Genomic DNA, 22392 nt, shown 5'->3' with positions numbered 1-22392 from the left:
GAAATACAATTTTTACAGATTTTTTCAGTGATAGTAAAACTCGGAGTGGTAGCATTGCGTGAAGCGGTGGTGAAGTATAGGGATAGTTTATCGGCGGGGAGGTGGAAAAATCTACAAAATTGCATTTCGTATCGCATATAATATGTCCAAAGTGTGCCAAATTTTAGATTTTCTTTTTTTTTTTTCAATTTTGGAGCTCTGGTGCACCGGTTAAAATTATCCGATTGATTTCAAACTTTGCACACTTTTTTTTACACATCTTGATTATATTTTCAGGAGGGCGGAGGGGATTTTTACCGAAAGCAAAATAACGGCCACCCTGATATTTGTTTTTGTATCAAGGTAGTCGTTATTTGGGGTGTTATCGTATTTTTTCCGAGCCATACCCCAAATCGTCTCCAAATAATGCAAGAACAAAAAACGTGTTTGGTCCGAGAACCCCAATCAGGAACGAAGTTCCTTGCGCTTCGTCGTCAACTCCGAATGTAATTCGATATGGAGATTTAGATTGTTTAAATTTGTATATTTTCGTCTTTTCGTCGGTTGAGACAAAAGCGTTTCGCCCCCTCCATCCGACTTTCTCTCCCTCTCTCTCTGTGTAATCTGTATATTCGATTTTTCTCTTTCGATAATCTATTTGACTATTGTCTCTCTGTAGTGTATGTGAATAGTAAACAGTAAACACTCGAATGACACGTACATTAAACGTGTGTAAACAGTAAACACTTGTATCAAGTTATACAATTTTATTAACTTACTTTACTAAGCCTGCATAGCACGTACTTGCTGCACTTTCCATCTCTCGAATCTTCATTGCAAAATTGCAACAATCACACAATATAACTCACGTATGATTTAAACCACAAACGAATAACAAATAAGTTTTACCGAAATTTCCACGCATTCGGTGTTGAGATTACACAACCGGCCGCTCACGTTGCTCGTCTGCTCGAATCTCGATACTCACACGCACACAAATACACACTCGGATATAATAGAAAGAGACGGAGAAAGCCGCATGGAGGGGGGATAAGGCTTTTCCCTACCTCTACGTGACGATTTCTACCAGTCTGTTAAACAGTGAATAATAATAATAGAATTTATTTATTATCATGTTCGAGGGAAGGTGATAATTCGGACACGTAAAAAAAATTTGACGGACCGGAAAGTAATTCGAACTGTATTGAGCATTTATTAAAATTAAATAACAAATAAATTATACACGACGAAGTCGTTAGGAACAATCGCGCACAATTCTTCAACTTTATAACAATAACAATATTCGGAAATTGTAATACGGATTCTCACGTTAGAAATATTCATACGTCGGACGTCTTTTCTCTATCGCTTTCGCGCATAAACTAACTCTCGTTATAATCGTTCACTCTCAGGCTGTTCTTAATCCGCCTTTTCGTGTGCGGTCATTCGTAACTCAAGTAACAACATACCACAATTACACTTGGAACAGTACGTAAACACACAGCGTACACACATGCGTACACACTGATTTGAACTTCTTTCCAAACACTGAGGTTTTAGTGCAGGGAATTGGTACTACTACCTGAGAAAAAATTCGCATGATCATACCAGGCAATCCAGACGAATTTCACACACTCTAGATGTGATTTTTTTCATTTATTGGACGTGCATTTCGTCTTGATTACCTGATATGACGATGTGAATTTCAATTAAAGTCTCGCAGTTATTCTTTTACTATCACAATAAAATACTTACTTAAAATATTGCTGAAACACGTGTATTTTAAATCGGGAAACCTACCCTCTTGGTGGGAAGAGTTGATATGTATATTGTAAAATACGAAAATTCGTGTTTTTTATTGAATTTTGAGAAGCAATTTCGTTATTCTAGGTATGCTTGACGTATTTCGAAGTACTTTATTCAAGAATTTTATTTCCCTAAAAACGATTTGAATTTTGAAATTTGATGAATGGATTTGGCGTTCAGAAGTTACAATGGGCAGTTAAAATCGTCGATCGAAAATTTTATACCGTAAAAACCGTGCGACATAAACGTTTAAAAAACGTATCTAGTGTCCGATTTCTCCTGAGCAATATGCGACAAAATATTAGCAGAGGAATGGAAGAAAAAGGCGTGGGCAGACAAAAATTCAAGAATAATACTACGTACCGGGAAATAGTTTAATGTGCCGTAAATGGAGCAAAGAAAAAGAAAAAGAGAGAGACAAGAACGAGAAAGAGAATAGTGATTTGTTGTAAATTTTTTGCAAGCTTTTGCCACGCAAATAAAACTCAAATTCGAAGTGACTAACAAGGGTGAAAATAATTATAATACAAATTATAAACACTCGAGTTTAACTTGTGAAAAAGGAGAAGTTGAAAATGCGTTTGTGATAATCTGCAGCTGGTGGCTGAAACGATCATTCAAAAACAGGCTGAAAAATCAGTAACGGAAGAAAGATGGCGTTTTTGCATGTCATTGGTCCAGAATTGAATCCAAAAGTTATTGCGTTGAGACTTATTATATAATACATATAACTATGCAGTGACCTTCGATATAAAGTTATTCACTTTTATTATTTACTAGTTTAAAAATGATTGTCAATAATGACATAAGTATGTTCAGTATATGTCGTTCATTATTATTCGAATTGAAATTAGAAAGGTTTTGTCTGTTCTTGACAAATTTTTATTGCATTTCCAAAATTCAAATGAAAATTTATACCCATACATCTAAAGAATACTGACCACATGGCAAAATTTTCAAAATTCTGTCTCAAAAGAAATTTTCAAAAATAGCAAAACATGTAATTGAAATCGCGTTTCTCCAAAACCTTAAATCGAGAGAAGCAAACTGAGGGAAAGCAAGAACAAAAAAAAAATTTTATACAGGATATTGTAGACAAAACAGTTTCCATTTGATCGACAAATAAGTAGTCTAGAACAGGTAGACGCATCTATCTCTCTGGTAGATATATAGTTTATGGTTTCTTTCTTCTAGTATACGATACCAGCTCTCGCGTAGAGAGCTAAGCAATGAGAAAAATAAACACGTTTGTAATCCAATATAATCGAGAAAACAAATGCTTTGATGATAAAAAATTGCGTAAATCAATAAATATTGTAACAAAAAATTTTTTCACCCCTTATCATCTTCACTCAACGATCGAACAGACGATGATAAAATTTCCAAACCAACACCAACCCAAATAATATAAAACGAAGATTTTTGGCTGGCGGCAAAAACGCGTGGCTAGCAAAAATCGCCAAGGGTGAGGGGTGCGAGTATTATTTGCGTGGATCGCTCGGTCCCAGAGGCACTTAATAAACCGGCGTTCCCTTAATTTGCCGTTAACGATGGGAAGGCGAGAGAGAGAGAGAGAGAGAAAGAGAGGGCGAAAAGGGGTTGGAAGGGGAGAGAGAGAGAGCGAGAGCGAGAGAGAGCGCAGAAGTACCAGCAACAGCGGAGCCGAATTCCCTCTAATTATAAAGTCGTCGCGTCGTTGCTCCGCACCCCGCTTTAAACCGAACCCTGCAAACACAACCGCAAACGGGAGCAGCAACTACCCCGGATGCTCACTTAACTTTCGCGCAATAAGCACGTTGCGCCAACTTGCCAAACTCTCCGGAATTCCGGAGCAAAAGTGTGGTGGAGGGGGGTAAGGGAGTCGGAAGGGTGAAGGGGAGGAGAAAACCAGCCCATCCTGTGGGAATCCCTCTTGCAACGTCTTCAGGCTGACCTGGTCAAACTTTTCCCGGCTATCCCCACGGATTTTTCTGCACCCTCTGTTTGCACCCCGCGTATTTTACACGCGATGAAGATCAGCGGGAAATGATGTGTTTGCTGAGAGGGTGAGAGAGAGAGAGAGAGAGAGAGAGAGGGAGAAGGAGAGAGAGAAAACGAATGAAACTTTCTTTTCTCTATATTCATCCGTTTTTTGAGTTTTTCTTTTCTTCTTCAATTTTTCAGTTTATACAAATGAAAATAAACTGACATATATAAGCGTGTGCGTGCGATTGAAATTTCTTTGATTAGCTAGGCCGTTCACTTTAAAATTAAAGTATTCACTCAATTATTTATTTAAATATAGAAACACTTTTTGGACGATCTTCAGATGCTTTGGAAATATTTCAGAAATCAAGTATTTTTATTCCCAGTATTTTTTTTATTGTTTCAATTGTTGGGGGGGAGGGGGGTCACTGGTAATGTAAATTCGAAAATCATTTTCAATAAAAATAATTTGAATTTTATTTCACAGAGGAATTAAGTTGTCGAATGTACGATTTTTCATTTTGTAACTATTTTGTTTAATCATTGTTTCTGACCGATTGTGTACCGTTTATCCAATAAGTCCTGAAGGACGAATTTAAATATTTTTTTACATTTCGATAAAACTTCATCGCTATAATACAGTGAATATAATTGGTAATAATAAATAATCCATATAAAAATGACATAAAACCGATGATACTAATAATAATAATAATAATAATAATAGTGATGATAATGACAGTCTGTTTGGAAAATATTATAATAAATGGTAATTTTAATCCTCATCAAAAGTTTGAGAAAGTGAAACATATATATACAGGTAATCTTGAAATGCGTTTCTGGATTCTGAAGGGGTTGGAAAGGGCCGAGTGGTTATATAACGCTGAAGATTCGACAAAGGAGAACGGCTCTCTCGCACCCTTTCATGATTATGCATGATTTAGTTTTTATTTTTTCCTTAATTCATCTTTTTGTATTCCTTCAGATCGATATAACCGCCCGGTTAAGTCGCGTTGAGGTCAACCCTTTTTCCCTGCTGATCCTTTGTCGCCCCCTCGGCTCTGGCATCGGCGGCTCTTTCAGGGGATGGATTGATGTATCAAGAAAAAGGTTCCTCTGCTGCGTTACGAGGCACACAAGTGCGCGAAAACGTGTCTCAAAGCTTTCCCTTGATACTTGCACTATACATGTGGATAATATAAATGCAGCGCGGCTCTTTGAGCTGGAATTTTATCGAAGGGGTTTCAAAATGACAACTTTTCACGTGACGTTCTATCGCAGCTTAACATTCGCTGGATTCACGATTTTCTCACTCGTTGAACGCTGAATTCGCCATCGATTTTCATGGAGAAATTTACATTCTGTTCTCTAATTCCTTCTTCCAATTCAATTGTCGCTAATTAAGACAGTTTGCGCGAATTTTTTCATTTAACACTTTAACTGAGTTCTGTTCCTGAGCAATTTTTGGCGACTTTTCGTGACTTCAGGTGAAGAAAAATTTACTTCGTACGAAATGGAGCGATTTGAAGTCGAGTTATTTTGAACGCGATTTCAAGTGGAGATGGTTCAAGTCATGTAACATCATTCCAGGTTTGTAACGATTTTGTACAAACGAAACAAAGTCAAGAATAAGACAAGATTTCATCATATTCGTAAGCAGCGTGAATGTTTTCACTTTTGGAAAAACTCTGACGTCGTTGCTTTACTTCCAAATGCTTCAAAATTGTTAAAATTGTAGTAGATTTGTTTTTATTCAGAGGCTTATTTCCCATAAAGTCACTGGAACAGATCTCCTTGTTGAATACATCCAACGACGGCAACAATAAGTTGAAAAAGTAAAAAAAAAATAGTCTTTTGAACAAAATAAGCCACCGTAAAAAGAGATCGAACAAATCTCCTAGATTTTAAACAATTCCCAAACGAATCGTCTACATCGAATCGTTAGTTTATAATTCCAGCAACTCCATATTTTCTATTCCAGTGTATTTTGAGAACAGATATTCGCAGCTTACAAAACTAACAATTTGATAAATACTCAATGTCGAATTATCTCGTATAAACAAAATGACCAAAAAGTATCGATCGTTGACCAACCGAAATCCTCAGACAGAGTAACTCCAAATTTCTTGAAGAATCGCGTAGATTCGGTGAGAAGAAGCGATTTGTTCGGCTTGAGAAAAGGTCTACACAAAAACGTAACACACACACACACACACACTCCCACACATACGCAGCCCGCAGAAACTGTTTCGTAATCCTCGAAACGTCATTTGTCGCCGCGGTTATGCCTGCAGATTTTTTTCCTCCGCGGTATATAACCGAGAGAAGAAACGATGAAGCTTTCGGAGGCGCACCGAAATGGGAAAGTGGGCCGAAAATTTTTATCCATTTTTTCCTGCAACCAAGTCACGTACCGCAAATTGAGAACCGACCGTTTATACCACAGGATAAACACCCCGTGCAACCGGCTCGCCAAGATACCTCGTTTCCCCTGGAACATCGCCAAATTCCAGCGTGCGTCAGTCGTTTTTTGTTTCTTTTTTTGTTGTTTTATTTTTTATTTTTTTGTACAAAAAATTTTTATTACTCGTTTCTAGTTTTGACAGAGTAAAAAAGATGTAAAAACAATAAAATCCCGCACCCATAATCGTTTAGTAATAATGGTAATTTTTTTAAAGTTCAAACAAATAGCGCGTCGATGTTTTAATTTTTATAAATCGCACCTCAAGGGGTTACGTGGGCCTTGAAGGAGAAAAAAGTACGTATTTTCTTTAATTTTTTTTTTAATATAATAAAATAATTATTTCATTCAAACCTTAGAATTATGAAAGAACAATATTTGAACAATATTTTAGAAAATTTTCATCCAAAAATTTGAAAAATTCAACCGTTGAGAACTGATTTTCGGAAACCATTTAGAAAAAAGTATCCTTGCGGTGGTCAGGATAACTCGTGATAGCTTTATCTCGAAAAAAAAAAAAACATGAAATATTTTCTGTTAGTAGGTGAGTATATGTAGCTATTTTGAGAAAGTTGAAATTTAAATTTTTGATAGAGTTGGATGCAAAACAGTACGATTTTTGGTCAAATCTACACCATGTATCGCCTTATAAAGTAAGTTGTAATAAAGAAGAAAAAAAACAAAAACCTCCTTCATTCAATCACATGCCATACTCACCTAGTAACAAAAAATATTTGATTTTTTGATTTCAGATAAATCTATCACGAGTCATCCTCCAAAATCCAGGACCAAAATTCCTGGATGAAAATTTCATAAAATATTGTACAAATACGATTATTTTATACGCTTAAAGTTTGAATAAAATAATTCTTTTGTTATGTTTAAAATAAATTAGGGACAAACGTTGTTTTTGTTGTTTTTTTTTTTGTTTTTCGCCCTTTCATTTATCATTAATTAATAAATAAATTTTTTCATTTATCATTAGTTTCGCATGAACAAAAAAAAAAAAAATCAGAATCAGCATGATTGTGATAATTTTTGTACAGCAGAAACTCGACTACGCGCAGCGACTTTCCCGTTTTAAACTATACTCGTTGAATTAATTCCCCTGGATTTTGACCCCGAGAGGTACGGTTTTGATACCGCGAGACGACCCGTCCTAACTGCTCAAATTTAAAGTTATAACTATACCACAAACGTGTTATATGCATATGTTTAGAAGGAACCGAGGGACACACAACGACGGATTGTCGACCGCTCCACGGCCATAAAAGTTTATACTTTACTGTACGTACGTGTAATGTGCCTTACACACCGCGCATTTGTATAACTCCATTTTGGAACGGGTATACACATACGTATATATACATATATGTATAAATATATACGTACGTAAATTCCGACACAGCCACGCATTTGAGCTGGACTGAATTGGCTGAATTTGAGATATAAAATTATTCAGTAAAAGTCGAGTTTCGTTTATATTTGTTTTTCGGTGTTTTAACCCTTACGCTTTGCATATCCTGTGTGTAACACTGGTGTTACACCGGGGTCGCTGGTGACCCCGCGTCTAAAATCATTGCGTAGAAACGAAGACGTGGATTTGAATAACTTGAAAAAATTCTGGGATACTCTTTAAGTATTACGTTTTAAGGCAAATTAGTTAGCAATAAAAATTTGAATATGAAAAGAAAAAATCGTAAAACAAAAAAATACCGGGAAATGGATTATTCTACTCGTAAAATTATAACTCACTGAATTTTCGTGATTTTCAGTTGAAAATTTACCGAATTACTCTGAAGACACAGATGTTTGAAACAAAAAAAAATATGGAGATGCTGCCCGATGAGAAAAACTTATTTACTTATTCAGTGAGTAAAGTTGAATTTTTGAAAAAAGAATGAATCCGTTTCTTTCATGGTTATGGTAAGAATGAATGTTTTTTTTTTTTTTTTTTTTTATTATCAATTCACAGTTTGTGAAGATTAATTTGTAGACGTTGTAAATGAAAAAATTTCCCTTCATAAATAATTCAAGCGAATGAATCTTAAATTTGCAAGCAACTATCAGGGTGAATTATACGGATGGAATATTTGAACAAGTGAATTGAAAATTTAGTATTGGAACTATTAGTCCGAAAATTATAAATCATTGTTATAATTTCCCTGACTAAAAATTCCAAAACAAGTTTTTTCTAAATTCCTGCATCCGTGTAATTTAATTCTTCTGTACGAACAATTTGTTGGGTCAAGGGTCATTATAAATGGGTATTTCAATATGGAATAATAAGTCTATGTTGCAACTTTTCGGTCTTCCGGCGTGTCGGTGAAACCCGTATAATAATTAATGCTCATTTCGAAAACTTTTGACAAGCTTGACGGGTCGCGCTGAGCGGCTGGGGTTTTGTCGTTTCGGGTCATTAGTTAATCCGTTGACGTCGAGAGGCAGGGAAACAAATGAGAGTAGAAACTGCCGGAAGTAAAAGCGTCAACGAGTCTCTTCGATTTTGTAAAAAAAAAAAAAAAAAAAAAAAAAAAAAATGAAAACTTAGCATTTTCGTAACAGGCAGACTAACATGATCGAATTTCTAAAACCTTCGAAGCGTCCAAATTTCATTCAAATCCTCCCGGATTCAGAATAAAAAAATTTACTGCTTACACATAAAATTACAAATCAAAAACACACACATTAAGAAATTGCTGAAACCACACGTGTTTCTTCATCGAAAAGAAAGTTTGGTTCTTTCTCACAACAGCAACATTAAAATATTGATTTCTCCTCTCAAAATGAAAACCCAGAATCAATTTAATATTGAAAACAAAATTGTTCACCAAAATGGCGGACTCGAAAAGTCCGAGGGTGTCTGAAAATCAGCAAACATTATAACATCAGCTATATAATGCACAATATACAGAGTTTGACTTGGTAAGTAGGTTAATTTGAATGTTTAAATTCCGGGGACAGGAGGCGACTCAATTTGCGAGGACTGCGTCTGGCTAATTCCTGCGCCTGCAGACAGAGCTGGTAAAATCATCCCGAGAGTTCCGGATCCTGCAGACCGAACCTCTCGCTCCGCTTATAATATATATGATATTATATTTCCGTACAACCGCCACAATTGGGGAAATTATATTTTGCGGTTTACGATAGCGAGCGAGCTCCGGTTTCGCGAGCTGCCTGTTTAATTGCCTCCTTTTCCCCTCCTCCTCCCCATCCCTGCCCCCCTTTCTCTTCTTCTTCGTCATCTTTTTCTTTTTCTTCTTCTTTTTCTTCTTCTCCTTTTAGTCTGATTAACGCCAACCGGCGTAATGCCTATTTTAATGCACTACTATCTTCGCGTCGTGTTATTATCGTATATTGTTATTATCATTATTATATACTCTATACAAATTTTATTCGACGGTTTTACGCCGGTCCGCTCATTTTCCCTCCACCATTTTCCTCCTCAACTTCGTGACCGGGATGCCGAATTATTCTTCTCGCCTATTCTCAGCCACGCATACATTATTATTATTTAAACTTATTTCTACGGTCTATATATGCTTCACCGATTAAAATTTCTATCGCTATCTTATTTTTTCGTTTACAAAAAGATAATAATCAAAATAGAAGAAAACAAGTTTTATCCAATGTTACACGTTTCAAGACACTGATCAACTAAACGCGATAAAATAATAAACAATCTTATATTTCGAATTCAAGTTTGTTAATTTAAAATAATTTTTACGCGATTTTCGATAAATAATTATTCCGAGAAAAATCCTTTGATAAAAAAAAAGAAAGAAAAATTTGTTCAATAGAAACGTGACGTACAATTAAAAAAAACAAAAATCCAAAATAATTCGCCTGAATTTCAAATTTATCCCTTTCATCGTGTAAACCATGGTACCAAATATTAACGCTGAAACCTTAATTCTTGCACAAAATCATCTATAATAGCGTAGACTTCAGGACGGATACCGGAAGTCGATTCACTGAGCCTTTCCTGCAACCTGAATTAACGTAACCGTTACCTCTCTCAAGGGAAACTCGCAATTTACGTCACTCACTACTCACTCACTCACTCACTCACTCAAAGCAGACTGATCGCGAGCTGGATCGCTTTGGCGAAATAACGTTCAACTCGTTTAATTAATATAATATGCATGCACGTACATATAAGGAGCTAAAACTTATTTACACATCGAAATGACGGTGTCATAATTAAAGACGATTTATTCCTCGATCAATTTCCGGATTGGAAATAATCCTTGCTAACAATTTCGGCAAAAATGCGTATCTGGTCACTAGAATCCTAGTCCTTACAAGCACTGTCCGTCGTGGAGTTTGTAGTAGTCTGAAAGAACCGACGAGTAAGATGAAAAAGAGGGAATTTCTGAGAGCTGAGTCAATTTGGAAAAATTTGCAAAGCAGCGAAAAAACACTCACTCGTTCTGTAGGCTCTCGTGATGTAACGTTTCAACGAATCCTTGATTTCCTCGGTCACCCTGAATTGGGTGCAACGATTTTCGCAGAGCATGTGACAGATGCTGGGGAACGTTTTATCCTTAAAGTCTCTGTCCCTCGCGCAAATTATCCGACTTCCATCGCCGTCCGAATCCTCGACGTTAAACGGGAGATCCGCGAGTGGATCTTTCTTTCGATTTTCATCCGAGTTCTGCTTCTCGCAGTGATTACAGTTGCAGGCTGTATCGGAATAGTCGACTTTCCCAAGTGAAGATTCTGTCAGGACGCCTTGGAAAAAATTCCCCGAGGTTTTACGGATTAAAAATTGAAATTCAACCGAGTATACGGGGATCGAAATGACTTTAACTGAATTCTGCAGGGTGAATACGAGTCAAGATTCACATAACTAGTGGAAGCAGGGTTGAAGTTCCGAAAGCGCCTAATTCCCGATTATTTTGTGACGAAAGTTGAAGTGAAGAAATTAAATTTTTAAGAAACAACAAAGTTTCCGCAATGCAAGATTTTGAGAATTTAAGTTACGATAGAGTAAAGTTTCGACAAAGTGAAATTTCGAAAATTAAAATTCAACCCCGACTCGGCTGTTGAGTGACGTCAGTTCCACTCATTTGCCAAGAAGCAAATTGAAACTCATTCAATTTTGATACTTTACTCTTTGTCCGTGAAATACTTGAATTTGGACGATTTGAAAAAGTTTAGATTGAACATACTGCACGAAATCATAGACGACTTCGCACGATTCTTTCCGATAAATCGATACCCGACCAAAGTGATTTGAAATAGAAGAACAAGTTCGATTGATTCGGAATTGATTGAAGCGAATTTACATGCTCATTGAGAACTTCATGAACGAAAACGATTTCACACTCACTTTTCAAAACTTTAATTCAAATCCCGACTTTGTATGAATTTGAGTAAATAATTTTCACACCAATAGTGAATACTTAACGTAAAGATGCTCACTCAAAACCAGCAACGTGGCGATTAATTTCTTCATTTCTATAACGAAAAAATACACGATGAACGTGGAATGAAGAATTGCCGGCTGCAACGTCGCCGATTTGATTTCTACTAATTCTCAAGTAAGCCAATCGCGCTGAGCTTAAGCAAACTCCAAAGGCGTCATCGTCTTGACTGGCCTCATTTCAGATTCTTACAGTACTGTACGCACGATTTATAAACCACGAAGCTTCGAGGAGCAAATCGCAACGATTTTAACTTAAAATTTCCAGAAATTTTCCAACTTCCACTCGGCAATATTTTTATCCACAGTATCGACAACGTTTCGCATCGCGTTGCAAATAAATTTCGCCAATTACCTGTATCCTGGAGCAAAATTCCATCAGTTTGCATCGGTTCGATTCGCACGGAATTAACGCGTTCAAATAATAGTCGAGATGACACACCAGTGATCCTAATTAATTACCCTGTCAAGATTTCTCGCTCAGCTTAATTCCTCAGGCCTCAGTATCCGGCACTGATGCATTCACATGCCGTATCGGAGTTATGTAAATGTAACGATGACACGGTGACCTCACTGATCCGTGATTAATAATAATGTTTCAAGAAAATAAGCCCAGCGATAAAAATACTGGCGAAAATATATGTTATACAGAAAAACAGTCAGTAGAAATGAAATAGCCTCGAAGCGACGAGAAATTCGATATATCTATAATATTGTGATAACTCTAAACAATTGCGCAGAGTATTTAAAATAATGGATATTGAATAAGAATATAATACAAGTTTGACAGACTGTGACGTATGGGTCAGTTTAATTTACCAGAGTAAACGGTAAACGAAAATCGAAAAGCATTTTTCGTAATAATTTAAAACATTGTTAGTGTTTCTTATTTTCGGCACGTGCAAGGAAAATAATTCCGTTTATCGGCTGTTTTACCAGGGAACATAACCGCGTTACGGCGATATTACATAATGCAATATAAGTTGGTATTTGAGAGAGAAAGAGAGAGAGAAGGGGGGGGGGAGTTAAATGTAATGGAGGAGGCTTGTCATTTCGGGGTGAAAAGGGGGAAGGAAGGAGGCTGAATCTAAGAGACTGTGTGTGAGGGCGGCTGAATGAGGAGCTGAAAAGACCGGTAGAGGAACATCGATATGAATACGCAAGCAGGCATTAAAATATAACGACGAGTTCTCGAGTGGGACTTTGGAGAAGAAGGAAAAGCAGAAGCAGTATAGTAGAAGGAGAAGAAGAAGAAGAAGAAGAAGAAGAAGAAGGGTGGCGTTGAAAACCGACGGAGGCTGTTTGAAATTGAGTGGCACATTGAACAGCCTCTGAGAAAACCCTCGAGCCCAAGCCGCGCGACTCCAACTTTTGATTCCGTAGCCAAGTTACGACTGCGTCTCTTTCTTTTTCTCATCTTTCTTCTTCTTCTGCTTATTCTCCTCCTTTCTCAAATTTCTTGCTTTTCGAATTCCCGGCAGGTAGAATCTGCTCGACGGTGTGTATGGAGGAACGGGTCTTCTGAATAAATGAACAATGCGAATTTCGCACACGACAATCCCGAAACGGAAGCCTGCGTAAGCAGTGCGAAGGTATGAGAAAGGGAAGCTTTGTACTCGAAGATGTGACAAGGGGTCCGAGAGTGTATTATGATAAATAATAACAATGACAAATAACGCTCCGAACTCTTGTCGCGAGAGCTCTTGAATCTCTTAATGACAGGATATTTTGGGCATCTCATGCGTTCCAACAATTTTTCTTCGTTATCTGCGACGTCTGTATTATACGCGCCAATTGCTTGCGGTACGCTTCAAAAGTTCGCTGTATATATGCGTACCACATATTGACAAGTACGGCTTGTCGAAGTTTGTCGATATTGAGAGCTTGCTGTGTTTTTAAATCCCGGGTTAGGTATTCGACGTTTTTAAAATGCGTTTGGCTCGCCATTTTTCTTCCGCAGTTCCATACCTTTTATACCTGCAGGCATTGCAGAAATATTTCTCAAGAAGATTAGTCGGTTGAGAAATTATTGCATCGATATTTCGTTAAATTTATCATAACCAGATTTTAACGTTAAACGTTTGTCGTGTTAATCTCGTATATTCGTGAGGTAAGAATAACTTTCCTGAAAATGTAAGAGAACAAAAACACCGTAACTGACATCAATTTGTTTTTTACATCGTTTTGAAATGCTGTAAAACCTAGAGTATCCGTCGAATTTAGTATTTTTTAACTTTTTTGGGACCCAACAACTTTTCGTCTGAACACCGGTTTTCAGGAATTCTATTTTCCAACTAAACTGGCCCACGGAAAAACAAAAAAGACATCTGGAACTTCGTTAATTGAAAAGCTGCAAAGATACGACACACATTTCCGTCTTTCCGTCTTTTTTATACTTTCAAACTATAGACTGATGAATTCACTGATTCTAGCATACGAATTGATCAAAATTCTCAAAAGATACAATCCGAAGGAATTAACTAAACTGAAAAAAAAGAGAAAATATTTCTGTTTCACTTCAAGTACCTATCCAAGAACCCTGATTAAGGTTCTGAATTCGGACTAAACAAGCAAAACACAATTAGCGAGCGGTGGGGCGCTTTTGATTTTCCGGAAACTGAAGTGCCGGGGTACATAGATTAGTTGGCAAAGTGGAAGCTGCCACACGTACAACGGAAGCGATCGAGACCGGATCGCGTCGCCTTACAACCATTGAGCAGCTGCTGTTGCTGCACTGTGCCGTGTCAATTACCCATCTCCAATATTAACCAGCAGCTATTGCGCCGCTGCCACGTCGCCTGCTTCGGGCAGAAACTATCACGGAAATTACCTGCAAGTTCTCTTCCTCCCCCTCCTCCTCCTCCTCCTCCACATCATTGCGGAACTACACAAATATCGAGCTTATAGCTATCGCCATATAACGAGCGGCAATATATCGAGCGGACACAACCATGTTTCAGAGTTGAGAGTATAATTCCTTGAATCGAGTTGATCTCCAAAATTTAGAAACGAAATTGAACGGAGAGAGACGGAAAAAATAAAAGTAAGACTCCGTGGAGAGAAAGCAATCGCAGATAGCTAGGTTGTAATAAATGAACGAGATGCTTCTGCGGGTGGGTGGATGGGCAACTAACAATAACCGCAAACAATGGGGGCTGCGTATTAAAATGCAAATCGGTTCATAAGTCACAACATTATCATCATCGCGAGCGGCGAGAGGGGTGGTGCTATAGTTCGAGCACGGCCATTGTCATGCCGATTTAGGCAGCCAGGTTCGCTTCGCGGGCTCGCGAGCCGTCTATAACTGCTTCCCATCCTCTTTTCCCCTTCCTCGCCGTTGAATTAACGCGGCTCAACACTTTCTATGCGCCGAGATTAACTGCCTGAATTAGACGTTATTAAGGGATTTATATATATATATATATATATGTATATATCTATATATATATTATATATTCGAAAGCTCCTTAACCCAACCGCTGCAAGCCGACTTTGCGACGCGCACCTTGGTTAGATATTCCATGGCTCTTTGCCTTCGTCGAAGACGGCTCGACTCGTCTGAAGGTATTACGAATTCTAGTCTGGAATATATAAATCGGCTACGGTTATTTCTTGACAAAGGTGTGGGTGACGAGATGAAAGTGACAGAAGAGGGTACACCATAAGACTGAAGGCTAATAAGCCGCAGTGCTTCATTGAAAACATAAAACACTCGAATCTCGACTACAGACTGTTACTATAATCGTTTTGCGGTATTGACATCGCATTATCTTGTAAAGTTATCTTGACTGAAATTGATTGATACTAAAGATGGTTTCGGATAAAAAAAAGTCCGTTTGGTTATAACCAAATTCATTAAAAATAGTGATGATTAGAAAAAAAGTTACCGCTTAGAAACAAGTAGGTATTCGATTCATCGCGTTGATCCTGTATAAAATGTCACTGTTATAAATTAAGATAGTTTCTTTTATAACTTCGATTTGTCAAGATAAGAAGAAATCTGGTCGAATCTTGATCGAAGAATGGAGAAAAAGTGGTTCGAATAGGTATAGCAATTTAAGAAGATATTATACGTATATATCTACACCTGACAATGACGTCGTTTCGGTAATGGAGAAGTAAGAGAATGACGAAGAGAAGATACCTGACATTTATATATCATAGACGTAGTTACCACCGTGCAGCGAATCTGTCCCTCCTTGACATTTCGACTTCAGGCGCACGTGTGTGTGTGTGTGTGTGTGCGTGTGTGTGTGTGATGCGGGATAACGGCGCACAAAATGCTACCTCGTTTGGCTGTTGATTCGATGTTACAGTTCCACGTATGATTTCGAGGGTGAAACGAAGGAGCGAAGGAATCAACGGGGGGAAACGATCACCATCTGTTTCTCCCTCCTTACAACCTCCGTGTATGCACTGTATATAAATGTCATTCGGTGGTGTATGTGCTGTACATGTATATACGTATAGGTATATTTATTATATATACCGCGTATATCAAGGAGCTTTCCGTGATCCACAACCCCTGCTGCTCAAATGTTAACAACGCCATCAGTATCGCTTGCTAAGCTAGTAGATGTATCATATGTACCTATCATATGAAGTGTCTTGGAATGAAGAAAAAACAATAAAATATTTATATAATTCAGAATTTCAAAAGAATTCGCAGTTCGTTGAGAATTAGGGGCTTCAAGTTTTTCACTTCGTAGACCTCGCTTTCGTTCTCCTATGCAAGAATCAATCGACACACTTCGCCTTTATTGGATGATCGAAGGATCTACTAGGTATATGCAGGTTAGCTAACGCATCAGTGATCTCGTTTTTCTTCCTGATCGGAGGTTGGCAATCAGTACCGTCTACTGTCGTGTCTTTTAATTAGTATCTGGACGCGATTCATTCTGTCGTTGTACCTACTACAGCGTGTTTCCGAGTGAATGTCGTAGGATAATGAATTGCCAACCACTGAGGGGCACGAATATCGTTAAAACAGACCTACCGAGTTACCGATAGATTGTTCCCCTCGGGGATAGGCAACCTAACACAACTCGGAAACACCCTGTATGCACTCATGGCGTTTCATTACGAATCGTCATTTATAGTCCGGATACTCTGAATATAACGGCGTTGATGAACCGGTGAACAAATACTGGGATAATGAAGATGACAGAGATCGGAATTCAGATTGCTGGATTTCAATTGCGGCTTGAGGTTGGGTCAGCTTTCGTTTTCATTCTTGCTGCGCATCCTAGGCTCTGATAAAATCCCGATTCGACCTATACAAACTCCTTTTTAATCCTGCGGCTTGATGATAATTGCCGTCGATTCGATATGACGGGGAAAGTTTGCTGAGCTAGCGAAGCCAGACGGAAATCGAGGTTGAATTGGGGTCGGATTTCACCGCCCCAGGCGCAGAAGTCCTTGCCCGATATTATATATGTATACCTGTCCCATTTCTATGTGTGTAATATAGTTCTGCTATGCCTCGTTTTGGCCATTATGTAAATACAGCTGTGGATTTAATCCTTGCCGCTGCGGGACACTGGCGTTAAGGATTTTGGTTAGTCCAAAATCGGTACTATTCATCAATTTTATTACGATATATGGCCGCCGTGCGTTGAGTATTAGAAAATCTATTGAAAAATAGAAGACGGTAGAATTATAATCGCAAACTTAGGCAGCGACACGACGTATCAAATCTGTTAGAAATTGTTAAAAACCTATTAGATTCCTTCTATTTCATTCTATAATGGTTATTTCATTCGAAAGACTATATTCTACAAATTCGACTGCAATGCTTTGTTTTCTACCATCTTGGTGTCGTTAAGTATTTTATTTTTCAACCTAGCACCAATATTGATATTGATAGAAAAAGTGGCAGTAAAAAAAAGAAGATTTGTTTCAGTAAATTTGTGGAGAATAATCTTCTGGTCAAAATAACACATCGTAAAATAAAATCTAACGAATCTACCAGATTTTCAATATTTTAAAAGCGATTTGAAACGTATTATCAATATCTAAGTTATTTTGTTATGATTCCAGTATTATCAGTTTTTTATTTTCAAAGTGATTAAGAAAAGTGGCTCGAGAATAAAAAAATCCACAAGCCAAATAAACCAGGAGAAATAATTAGGGGAAGCGTCCAGCTTAAAAAAACATTTCATATTTATACTGCAAGTTGGTGTATTTTTTTTATTCATTTTTATACTCTTTCGAGGATTATTTTCGCCTCGACGACGGCAGATTCCATCATGTCGGCGAAATTATATGGGCTATTATAATTACGAGCCTCGGAGCGACTGCATGGCAGAGAAAGAAACTCGATCTTATACTCCTAATTCTCTTATATCGTGTACCGCCGCTTCTCCCCCCGCTATCCCTTCGTCCTAATCCGACTCCCATTACATCGTGCCTAGGCGTACATCTACCTGGCGATAACGATGAAACGATACGCGCGACGTTACGGTTGCACGACGAGAAACGCTCAAATTAGTGAGAAATTTCAAACTTAAATCGTGCCGGGTAAAGATTTCACTTTGATTCTGACGCGACGTGGAGCCGAGTCACCAATTTTTTAAACAGCATTTACAACGAAATACGGTGTAACGAAAATTGGTTGAAATAGTACGCGATAGTTTCACTGATATTTTTTATTTTTATTTGTTTATAAAATGTCTGATATTTCCGGAATTCAAGGCATAAGTGTGAAAAGTTTTCAAAGAAAATTTCTGTACACAAGATCGACAAGTTGTGGATTTTTTTAAAGTGCTTAAACAGTCTTTCAATATATTTGTTCGTTATTGTTATGATTATGTTTACGACAGAGGGAAAAATTTATACAGAAACTTCAGAATTTAGTCACGTATAAAAGGAATATTTTTTTAATTCACTAAATTAATAACGGAAGAAACGTTTTGTTGATTCAAATACGTAAGTCCCATTTTTAACTTGTTGTTCTTATCACTTTTTTTCTTGAACAGAGTAAATATTTTCTTCCCCACAGTCAGCAAAGTCGCAACAAATAGTTTCTCCGCGTAACCGAAATGTGATCTTTCTAAACTTTAACTTGAAACCATTCTCAACTGGAAAAGCTCCGATTTTTCGACCATTTCAAAAATTTGGACGAGTTAATTCTACGCGGTTCCTCGATTTGCGAGAGCGGTAATTTCGACTTAACGACAGTTTAATTCGCGTCAAGTTAAGCATCCTATTGATTTTAGCAACTGATTAAGTGGCACCCCGCTTCCCGAGCACACGAGATTCATCTTTGGAACAGATCGGCTTATAGACAAAGACTTTGCCAAAGTTCAAATCTCGAGAAAATCGAAATTCGATTACATTTTTGTGGAGAGATCTCTCTGCGACAAATTATTTCGGTTTCCATTCCCTTGATACACAATCGTGAAGAGAATATCCGAAAGAAATATTCTTTGATATCTAAAAGCTCGGCAAGTTTCATTGTAAATCGAACTTGATGTAAAACCAGATCATTTTTGTATTCTTCGTCGGAAGAATTGACGCTTCGAGGAAAACCAAAATGATCTTTTCTACTTCGAAATGCGTTTTATGATTCGCGCAATGATTTTCCAGAGCTTTTCAACACATGCTTGTAGCTGCGTAAGCAGAAAATGTTGTATCCTGAATTCTGAAAAAATGATTTCATAGATTCGCGGAAACGTCGGTTGAAGGATCAAGTTTCGGGTGGATATGATCCGTGAACTTTGCAAACTTCTACCGCTTCTGGTTCAATAATTATTTCGTGTATCCTAAAATACTGAGGAACGGCTCGACCGATTTGCACTAAATATTAACGACACATAGAGAATCCGGTAGAGATGCTTTACGAAGCTTTTAACACTTGTTCTACTCCCGGTTACGTGTGTCCTGAATTCCAAAAAAAAGTCAAATTCGAATGAAATTTGGAAAGAACGTCAACAATTCGACGGATACACTATACATATATTTTTTTTTAACAACTAACGAATTTCACTAACAAAATGTCCGTTTCACTTACAAAATTAAAAGAATTACATGATTTTCCTTGAATAGTAACGTAACACAATGTAATTCAAACGCTTGTTGGTGACTTTTGTATTTTTTAGTATTCAATTGAGCAGTTAAAGAATTACAATGAAAATCGAACATATTATCTATCAATTTCGAATACGAAGAAGAATGAGAAACACAAAAGGTGAAAAAAAAAAAAAATTGCTACCACTTCGAAGGACATTTGCTTTCATAGAAAGATCAAATTTTCTTTTTATACATGAAAAGAAATGTTTTTTTTTTCTTTTTTTTTTTTCTTTACCTTTTCAAAGGAGATTTTCGCGCGTATCGAATGCCGACGAATGTTCCCCGAAATCTGAAAGTGCGAGAGAGAGAATTGGGCGAAACAAATCTAGCGGGACAAGTTTAAATTCGACGAACTCGGGTGCGGCACACGCGGTCGAAAAAGCAGCGAGTCCGAAAATCCTCTCTTGCAGACTCCTCGGGACGACGTCCGAGGTGAGAAAATTCTATCCGCTTACACGGGAATTCGAAGACGGGTCGAGACTCGGAAGGATCGGGGTCGGGGTGAACGAGGTTCGCCAAATCGAAGACACTTCCACCGCGTGCTTTACGGCGAGCCATTCGAATCTGGGAGCTGAAAACGGATTAAACGGGAATCCCGAAAGGGAATAAGAGCGACCCTGCGCCGGCGAAATCGAGAGTGCGAAACGGGACGGGACGGTGAGTCCTTTTTTCTTTTCCTTTTTCCCGACTCTCCTCATCCTGCGCTTTCCCTTCTTCTATTCTAATCTCTTCTCTTCTCTTTCCTGCGGTTTAAACCCGCCCGCCAGGAACTTGTTGGGCTTTCGAATAGAAATTCCCAGCAGTCGTTATTCCGGTTGGTTGTCATTGTGAAGAAAATTTTTTTTCCTCAACCGTGATGCGGTTCTTGTTTAAGAGATTCGAGCTCATCCGTTTAAAACCAACGGACTATTTTAGAAAGCGATTTTTGTACTCATACCATTTAACAAATGTTTTATATACTGAGAAGAAAGGTTTTGCTAAATTTGGAGAAATGATGAATGATTTAAATTCAATTCGTTTTGTCGAATCTTGGAGTTTCAACTTAGGTTTGTTCGACCTTCCGAAAACTTTTCTTGAAACGACGAATTATTCTGTTGAATTAAGAAAATTTTCTCTCATTCGAAGAAATTAATTCTTTTCGGGCTAACAGCTAAATATTTTACTGGAAAAAAGTTATAAATGTTGTCGAACGGAAGAAAATTCATTCAACGCATTCAACATTCATTGACGCTAAATAAAATCAAGCAAATATTTCATCGGCAGCCTCTAATAAATTAACTTCATTAGATCAACAGAAATTTCCTCAATTTAACTGAACAATTGTTTATTTCACAGCTACAAGTAACCAATCATTTCATCAAAACAAGTTGAAGAATTTTTTTTCTTCACAAGTGTACAACTTCGCAGCGAGAGAAATTTTTCATTCCTTTTACGATATAAAACTGCTAAACATTCTTAATATTTCCGTGATTCTTGTACAAATCCAAAAATTATTGTGATTCAATTCGAACCCATATTAAACGCGTACTTACGTACTAAATTTTGCAAACAAAACGTGTAAGACTTAGAAAAAAAATTCTGATTCCAATGAATATAAAAATTGGCAGGACTTTGATAAGACATTGCAAAAAGATATACGAAATTCAATTATAACTGCGTACCTTAACAAACGAACATACATATATCTGCGTCAGATATAAAATCCTTACAAGACTGTAAAGAGAAGGTTGACTCTCGAGTGTACGAAGGTCTCAAAGGTTTAAATGTTTTTATACATTGTTCATGGAAGAAGGAAATTAGGGTTGTATTCCGTACCTCTATGGCGGTGAAGGGGAGGAGGGAAGTCGGGCCGTTTCAGCGGACACGAAGCCCGGCATTATATTTTGATAAGGCCTAAGGTAATTTGGAGTTTGTATAGGTAAGTAATTTCGGACAAATCCAAACGGTGGCCACGCTATTTCTGTTCCTACCACGGCTCTGCGGAGGAGAAAACCGAGAGAGAGAGAAGGGGGTGAGGGAGGGGGGGGGGGGGGCAGAGGTAGAAGTTGACGAAACTAATTTAACCGCTATCGCATCAGGGATCTATTACAAATGTCCTTAGTGCCCGCGACGGGGATTATCATGTAGAACGTCGATTGCCCGCCGTTAACTAGATGAACCGGGGGTTGAGAGGGGGGTGAAGAAAGGTGGAAGCGAAAGAGGAACGCCAGCCACTCGCTACGCAAACATCGACGTGTGGTTAAACAGGCGAGTAACTTTATACCCTGAATCGAAAAGCCTGCTGGTCTGATTGTTTTTTTCCAACAGCTTTTTTCTCACCCCATATTCACTTCAAATGTGTGGATATTTTTTTTTTTTTTTTTTTTTCTTTCCAGCATTAGCTAAATTTTTTCACAAGAATATGGTTGTGATACGAAGAATGTTTAGTAAAATCAATTCATTATTTTTTGTAGAAATACAATTGAAACTTTTAATTGATCCTGAAGGAATTGTCCTCAAGTAAATCGTAGAAGATATTTTATCAACATTTTTGGGGATCTTGTATAAACAAAAAAAAAAAAAACAATGATCGAACGCTTAAAACGAAGCGATAGGTTAAAAAAAAGAAACATCGGTATGAAAAATGGACAAAGAATGAGAGGAAAAGAAAGGGTTGAAAAGTCGTGCGACCAAGCTGCGTATA

The 22392-nt window shown here is 37.6% G+C and overlaps 1 protein-coding gene across 1 annotated transcript; it reads right to left on the bottom strand.

Annotated features, from left to right (window-relative positions):
- Positions 1–10407: 10407 nt before the first annotated feature.
- LOC124408794 lies at positions 10408–11777 on the bottom strand. Its single transcript, XM_046885983.1, has 3 exons — positions 11639–11777; positions 10640–10945; positions 10408–10547 (listed from the first exon to the last, which is right to left on the bottom strand). Exons 1-3 carry the CDS (start codon positions 11670–11672, stop codon positions 10513–10515), a joined length of 375 nt encoding a protein of 124 aa, XP_046741939.1. The 5' UTR covers positions 11673–11777; the 3' UTR covers positions 10408–10512.
- Between the last annotated feature and the right edge of the window lie 10615 nt (positions 11778–22392).

This window comes from Diprion similis, chromosome 8 (assembly GCF_021155765.1).
Source record: "Diprion similis isolate iyDipSimi1 chromosome 8, iyDipSimi1.1, whole genome shotgun sequence".
NCBI lineage: Eukaryota > Metazoa > Arthropoda > Insecta > Hymenoptera > Diprionidae > Diprion > Diprion similis.
Note: the sequence above shows the minus strand (reverse complement) of the source record. Positions and strands in the feature narration are given on the sequence as shown.

Bases quoted from the DNA above. Each gene is read 5' to 3' on its own strand.
- LOC124408794 (XM_046885983.1), bottom strand. From the start codon at position 11,672: ATGAAGAAATTAATCGCCACGTTGCTGGTTTTGA. The intron at 10,946-11,638 runs GTGAGCATCTTT...ATTTTTTCCAAG, and splicing joins CGCCACGTTGCTGGTTTTGA to GCGTCCTGACAGAATCTTCA. The intron at 10,548-10,639 runs GTGAGTGTTTTT...CGGTTCTTTCAG, and splicing joins CACGAGAGCCTACAGAACGA to ACTACTACAAACTCCACGAC.